Source organism: Eurosta solidaginis, chromosome 3, assembly GCF_040869045.1.
Source record: "Eurosta solidaginis isolate ZX-2024a chromosome 3, ASM4086904v1, whole genome shotgun sequence".
NCBI lineage: Eukaryota > Metazoa > Arthropoda > Insecta > Diptera > Tephritidae > Eurosta > Eurosta solidaginis.
The window spans coordinates 233,214,581-233,222,454 of NC_090321.1; the positions used below are offsets into that span (position 1 = coordinate 233,214,581).

The 7,874-nt window shown below is 35.5% G+C and overlaps 1 protein-coding gene across 1 annotated transcript; it reads left to right on the top strand.

Annotated features, from left to right (window-relative positions):
• The first annotated feature begins 238 nt into the window (after positions 1–238).
• LOC137245242 (uncharacterized) lies at positions 239–6,574 on the top strand. Its single transcript, XM_067775582.1, has 3 exons — positions 239–571; positions 646–1,424; positions 1,955–6,574. The coding sequence occupies exons 1-3, from the start codon at positions 490–492 to the stop codon at positions 2,102–2,104; spliced, it is 1,011 nt and encodes a 336-aa protein (XP_067631683.1). The 5' UTR covers positions 239–489; the 3' UTR covers positions 2,105–6,574.
• The last annotated feature ends 1,300 nt before the right edge of the window (positions 6,575–7,874 follow it).

Below are 7,874 nucleotides of genomic sequence, written 5' to 3' on the forward strand. Positions count from 1 at the left end.
CTACCAGGCGAATTCGCTTTTCCACCACCTGGTATAGATTCGCCTTTCTCGGCTATCACCTTTTTGATGCGCCTTAGTACTTGGCATTAGCATTAGAGCTATTTACCTAATTCACAAAATCACATTTTGAGATTTTGAGAATTCGCTTATTCGCTTGACCGATTTTCGTACTATCAAAATTCAGCAGTGCTGGCAACTCAGAACAGGTGTCAAATTCTCTGCGCCGAATAAACAAGAATGATGTGCAATGAACGAAACTGAAAAAATTTACGAACGAATAGTTGCATATTACTTGGTGGTAAATGTTTAGATAAAAGAACAAAGGAAATAGTTAAATAACTAAACTACTAAACTAGCGTCATTCAAAACTATATTAATACAGTTCCGTGCGTAAAGCTCATTGTGGGTATTATAAACCTCAGAAAAGGAGCACCAAAAATTGGATCGGCCTTGAATGCAGGGCAGGTGATTGCTTCAGGCGTTCGCAGAATGAAAACAAATATTTATATACTTTTTGGAACATTGTTGCTGCTAATTAGCCAATGCCATTTAAGTGATGGCTATCGGAATAGTAAACGAATGCTTTTAATTATTACTTGTACAATAATTGTGATTTAATTCCACGTTTTTAACACTTCATTTTAGTTGTGCTGAAAGATTATCTCTGTGCTGATAAGTTCCTGCTAGCAATTCAAACACCTTTTCGTGGTCATCCTGGTTTTACACTGACTGAAAATCGTGATTCAGCCGCTATAATTACACAAATTTGGAATACTACATTACCTGGTTTTTATTCTTCCAATAAACTTAAATATGATTGCCTATTCCGTGTACAAACGCCAGCGCGTCCTCCACGCGGTATATTCACCGTCATAACACGTCTCAAATTTCGGCGTGATCCTGCTACAAACACCTGCTTAGATTATATACAATTTGTTGGTGGCAATCGTTCACCATCAGAAAAGATATGTAATGAAATTGCTATAGATGGACCAGCAGGACGTATGATATTCGATCAACGTGATCGTGAAGTCAGTATACACGTCTTCATAGATCGACGGTATTCGATCAGGGAGCCATTAGAGTTGCGTATGGTTATGACGGCACATTCAGAATGCAAATATACTGGCGATTTTCTATGTGATCCTACAGATCAATTTTCATGTATATCACGACATTTAGTACGTGATAATATAACGAATTGTATGTATCCATGCCGTGATGAGATATCTTGTTTTCATGATGCTAATACCACAGCAGAATATGATACCACAAATGTAGCGCTATCAGCGTTGACATCATTAATATTTACAATGTTGGGAGTGGGTTTTTGTGTATGGGTTTGTTGGAAATATTGGAATTGTATAACAGTGCAACAGCATGCACATGAAGCGTCTGCGGCAGCGCATCGTAGAGGCCAAAGGGTGAGTAATAAATACCTACATATGTGTATGTAGTGATTGTTAATATAGTAATTGGTAACGTGTAGTAGAGTGATGTAATTTTAAACGATTAATAATTTCAATTGAAAATGCTTAGTTGATCGCCTGTGTACAATGGGGACTAATAAAAGTTCGGTTGGTTGACAAAAGCAACATATCCCTTATATTATAAGGGCATGCATGGTGGAACGTTAGACTGGGTCTATGCAATTAACTTTTTAATATCCTCGTGTGCTTGTAAGTGTATTATGTAATTGGGTTATATCTTACCAATATCTAAAACGATGATTACGAAATATTAAAACTAACAAATATCAAAAGCACCAGACAAATTTTAGATTTTCTAAGGTATTATTTAAATCCCAAACGAAAGAAATGTTTTTTATTTTTAAAAATAATCAATTTTTTCATTTTTGTAAACATTTTTAAGCAACCAACTACTACTACCTAAAAACGATTATTTAGAACTAAAGATTACGAATTTTATACTAACATTTTCATTTCTCTTCCAGGAGTCACCTGTAATTGAATTACCCACAGCACCAACCTTTAGCGAGGCTATAGCAGCGGGTATAGCATACGAACAAGAGAATCAACTTCCACAACCTCAAACGCCTAAAGATTTACCACCAAGCTATGAATCACTGTTCCCTAATAGATAAACAGTGCGTATAAGCCGGCTAAATTTAAAGTACAATTACATGGAAGCCAAACTAGTTTTGTCTATATGTTTAAAGGATATCTTTTTATTTATATACATATATGTGACTGAGGAAATATTTTTAATTATTTAGGTAAAAGAAAAGGTAATATTGTGCCCTTCAGCATAAAAGGGTAGTTTAAAAAATTTGCGTGTTGAGCAATTTGTGTATAAGTATATTTGTCAGAAAACAATTTGTCCCATAACTTTCAATTGTTTGTTTTGTACATTTATTTGTACTTGTCTTTGTCTTTTGTAAATATATAAATCCACTTTTTTATGAATTGTTAAGAGTTTTTAAAAATATAAAATTTACTTTGAGTGATTAGATTCAACAAAAGTTAATTGCGGTATCAAAAGTTTTACAGCTCAGCATACATATAATATAGGTATCTATGTATGTATTTAAATCAAACCATTTTGTAGTGATTAGACTTGATGTATGTGAAATTGTAACTGCCTTTAAAATACAAACTATTCAATTATAAAAAACAACATAAATCTACTATAAAAAAAGAAAAATGCTGATTTAAAATAAATATTATTTTAGATAAGTAGTGATTATGTCAATACATACTAACAAAATTTAATTGAAACAATTCGAACAAATTAAAAAAAAAGATATTGCTATGATATATATTGCTGTAGTAATCCAAAATCCGAAGCCGTATCAAATATATAAAAGTAAAATCTATGTATGTATTTCTTGTACCTGGAATAAGGGTCGTTTATTGAAGAAAATACAATCAATTGTTAAAAATGCAACGCACACCAAACACGTAAAAAACAAGAAAAAAGAGATTTACGATAGTTTAAATAAATGTAGATCTAGGAGTATCTACATAATCTTAAAATATTAATGTATATGTTAACTGCAAATGTTAAACAATTAATTCTCACGAGCTAATACAGTGTACTCTCTCTTAAACGGACACCTAAGAGACTGCCAAATTTGTCCGCTTATGAGAAAAGTATTATTGATGAATGTTTAAGCAGTTTTATTTTCAAAACAAGAATATTAATACATACAAATAAGACTGAGTTAGGATGTTCATAAAGCTTTGTTCATAAATTAAAGAATAAAGTTTTGTGCACAAAATATTCAAAATAATTTAAAAAAGTCAGAAATTTTCGCTTGGCGAGTTTTTCCTTTAATTTCAATATCTTGAAGATGTAGTTGAATATCAGTTAGCAGTTCAACTCCCCTAAGGTCGCTGTGATTTAAAGAAAAATCCTTTAGTTTTTTTATAGCTAAGTAAGCCTCTTTATAAGAAGTAATCTTGTCAGCAATATCATTTTCTATTTCATCTTCAGACGAGATGGCCAGCGATTCTTGGAAAACAGGTAGCATTTCAGTATTCATATTTTCCACGTCTTCATCATTAATAGAGATTTCATTATCTAAATTAATATAGTCCTCCACGTCAATTTGGATTTCGCTCTGAACTCGATTAAGAACTCCAAAGAACTGGGCATGTGCTGATAAAGGAAGCTCATCTTCTGCAGTCCACCCGCTTTCATAATTGGGCAAATCGGTTTTCACAAACCCAGCTTTAATAAAACAATTTTGTATTGTCTGTGGACTCACTTGTTCCCACGCCTTGTGTATAAAATAAACAACGTCTAAAAATAATTTGTACATAAATTTAAAGTTTTTTATAACACCTTGGTCAAACGGCTGACAAAATGCTGTTGTATTTGCTGGGAGAAAAATTACTTTAACATTCTTCAGTTTTAGATCACGAGGATGGGAAGCTGCATTATCTAGATATAACACGACGTTTCGTTCTTGAAGTTGCTTCTTTCTATCGAACTGCACGAAAAAATCTGTCATCAAGTCAGGTGTCATCCGAGCCTTTTTGTTTGACCGCCTGCGAAACGCTGTAGGCCTTGCAGATTTTCCAATAACAAAAAAGGCGTTATTTTTCTCCAGCCATATTGACGCAGTATAAAATCGTGAGTCTATCTTTAGCCAGTTTTCCACCCGTGAATTTTTTACCTTTTAATGCAAATGTTTTATCGGGTAATGCTCGGAAGAATAAGCCAGTCTCATCTGCATTATAAATATTTCGTGAATCATATCCTTCAATCAAATATGGTACTTTTGCGCAAAAATTTTTGACGTCATCTTGATTTACACTACCGGCTTTTCCAGAAATTGTACGGAAAGTTATGTTGTGACGTTTTTTGAACCTTTCCAGGCAGCCGGATGATGCACTAAAATCGTCGTAATTGAGTCTCACTGCAATTTCTTTAGCTTTGCTCCTTATAAGTGTGCCTGACAGAGGAATGCTCTTATTTCGAGCCTTCACAAACCATTCGTAGCACAATTTATCATTATTAAGGCCTTTGGGCTTTAGCAGACTCCTTTTTCTCTCCGGGTTGACGTCAGTGTGCCACAAACTTAAAATTTGATCTTTGTTTTTGATAATGCTAGCAGCTTGCGTTTTGCTGATCTTACATTTCTTTGCCAACTCTCGTACACTTAGTTTTTCTTTCTTATGACTTTCAATGACATTAACTTTGTCTTTAATACTCAACACTACTTCAGGTATTGTGATTCACGTACGTACACCAACAAGAAGATACTAACTACGTATATGCAATAGGTACATACATTTTTATGTTTTTTACTGTATTGAAAACAGGTTCTTCGTATATGGGGGATTCCCCTACATCCATGCACGTATTAGTGAATAAGCAACAGCTGTACGAATATGGTAAATAGTAAATGAAAAAAAAGTGTTGTAAGCTGTTCGGTTATGGGAAATTAAAAAGCCCTTTGGGGTTAAAAGCAAGTGTCCGCGTCCTGTTATGGGATGGTTGTCCGCTCAAAAGGGAAAAACTTAAAAAATGCTTAAGGATTTTTTGGTACTGAAAAAATTGTCCGTTTGTGAGAGGTGTCCGCTTAAGAGAGGTGTCCGTTAGGAGAGAGTACACTGTATAGCACTCTACTCAATAAGTAAAATTAAACTAAAAAAACCATTTGTTCTTTGTCAATTTAATATGCTAAAATGCAGAAAAAATACAAATTTTTACAAACACTGCCGTCTTTATTAAATGTTGGTCTAGCTGCCTCTTTCTTTGACCCGATGTGCGAATTTAGAAATAAAATTTCGTATACATTTCGAATTTGGTTCCGAATGCAAATAAATATGGACGGCAGTGCAGTTCAAAACAAAAGTCTGTATCAGAGTTATTACATTTTACTGTACTTTTCTATTTTGTTTTTTAAAAATAATATTTTATTAAAAATGTTTATAACAGGTGTTTTAGAAATGTTCGAGTGTGCAGTTTTAAAGCCCATGGAATGTAAATGTTATTGCTGCGCAAGTTTCGCCGCTGGTCTACAAAACTGCTACTCAATAAACTCATAAAAGGCTTATTAGAATTTTGTAAATTCGGCAACGAATTAGTCGGAGAGCACAAAAATTTTATTATATTATTTTACAAAGGCAAAATAAAATTCAAAAATAACCCGATCTATTACAAGGAAAGCTTATAATTTTGAATTTTTCGAAATAAACTTTTCGCTCTTTGAACTTCTTTTGGTCTTCTTCCTGAAATACATTTGCCTTTATCGGAAAAAGGTTACTCTTTTTAAATTCAGAGCTTTTAAGCTTTACTCATGAGCTCTACTTGTTGCCTATATTTAAGATTTTTTATTGATTTTCATTAAAATACTCGACTATTAGCTTATATGAATTTCTTGTTTATTAACTTTACTTTATATATTTTAATTAAATACTTAACTGTTCTATCTTTTAAAATATTTAATTATTCAATTATTTTGTACGTATTTTATAGTCAGGGTGCGTACATGCGCACAAATCTGCTGCAACAAGTAATAACAACCGAAGTAAATTTTGTGAATTTTCGGAGAGAGTAATATGAAAGCTAAAATTGCTAAATTTAATAAAATTTAATTTAAAATCAACACATTTGAAGCAATATCCATACAAATTTTGGTGATTGCAGATCTGAGTACGGACTATCATGCCAACCTAATAAAACCGCACTGCGTTTTTTTCGCGCACGCAAACAACCGGCGTTTTTTGCCCGAACCCAAATAAGCATGCGTTGCGACAATGTAAAGCATGTCTGCAAACGTCAAATCTAAATGTCACGCAGAACAAAAATTGGAAATCGAGTTAGGTTTTCACGCAGCAAATTCAATTTGGGTTGCTCTCATACAAGTTGTATGTGCATGAGACATTTTTGACAGAAAATGACTTGCGAACGTTTATATTAGGTTGGCATGTATGAAATGCTGTTTTTGCCACAATTTGGTCGTAACAAAACTTTGGCTGTTATAGCTTGGTTGCCAACCAAATAAAGTTTTCGTCTTCAAAGTTGTTAATCCCTTTATAACTAGTATTTGTATGACTCGAATAAATATATTGCTCAATAGCTGCAAAAAATGTGATTAATATTAATATGTGCATGTTGTTGTTGTTGTTGTTGTAGCAATGTTTCGCCCCACCTAATAGCTGCGACCGATCACAAATTGTCATCAATATCCTCTAACGGGAGTCCAAGGAAACTTGCTGTTTCGACAGGGGTGGACCATAATGAAAGGGGTGTTAGAGGCGTTGGTTCCACATTATAATTAAAGAGAAGTTTGGTGTCATGTGGGGACACATTGCAGGCGGGGCGTACATTTTGTATGTCGGGGTTGATTCTGGATATGTAAGAGTTTAACCTGTTACAGTATCCTGAACGAAGTTGAGCCAGAGTGACTCACGTTTCCCTGGGGAGTATGCGTTCATCTTCCGCAAGTTTTGGGTACTGTTCCCCGAGTACTGGATTCACCGGGCAATTCCCGGCATAAAAGTCCGACGCCTGTTTGTGGAGTTCACCAAGTACCTGCTTGTGTTTTTTTGCTTCATGCGGCTGAGTTCTCAGGTGCCGTATTTCCTCAAAATGTTTACGGAGATGACTCTTTAAGTCCCTAGGCGGTGCTGGCTTATCAATCAGATGTCTGTTGGGATGCCCAGGTTTCTGGGTATTCAACAGGGACTGTTTGGTTAGCATCTCATTTCTCTCCTTGATGGGGAGTATTCTCGCCTCATTATGTAGATGGTGTTCTGGGGACATAAGAAGACAGCCCGTGGTGGTTCTGAGCGCAGTATTTTGGCAGGCCTGGGCTTAGGCTTGGCGATCATATAGCGGACGCGTAACACGCAAACGGCTGGAGAATTGCTCTGTATGTGGTAATGGGCGTTTCTTTGTCTTTTCCCCAAGTACTGCCAGCAAGGAATTTGAGGATTTTATTACGGCTCTGGATTTTCGGAACTATTGCGGCTGCGTGCTCACCAAAATGTAGATCCTGATCAAACGTCACATCCAAGATTTTGGGGTGTAGGACAGTAGGTAGCGTAGTGCCATCGACGTGGATGTTCAAACTGGTCGACATTTGGGACGTCGAAGTTGTAAATAGGGTCGCGGATGATTTAGTCGGTGATAATGCCAGGTTTCGCGAGGCGGAAAAACTGGAGAGATCAGGGAGGTAGCCGTTTGTTCTGTTGCAAAGCTCATCGATCTTTGGTCCCGGGTCTGTGGCCATTATTGTGCAGTCATCGGCGTAAGAAACGATAGAAACTCCTTCTGGTGGCGAAGGTAGTTTTGATATGTAAAAATTAAACAAAAGTGGGGATAGGACACCACCCTGACGCACCCCTTGTTTAATTCTTCTTGGCTTTGATATTTCGTTTCTGAATAGCACCGATGCC

Bases quoted from the DNA above. Each gene is read 5' to 3' on its own strand.
- LOC137245242 (XM_067775582.1), top strand. From the start codon at position 490: ATGAAAACAAATATTTATATACTTTTTGGAACATTGTTGCTGCTAATT. The intron at 572-645 runs GTAAACGAATGC...ACTTCATTTTAG, and splicing joins AAGTGATGGCTATCGGAATA to TTGTGCTGAAAGATTATCTC. The intron at 1,425-1,954 runs GTGAGTAATAAA...TTTCTCTTCCAG, and splicing joins CGCATCGTAGAGGCCAAAGG to GAGTCACCTGTAATTGAATT.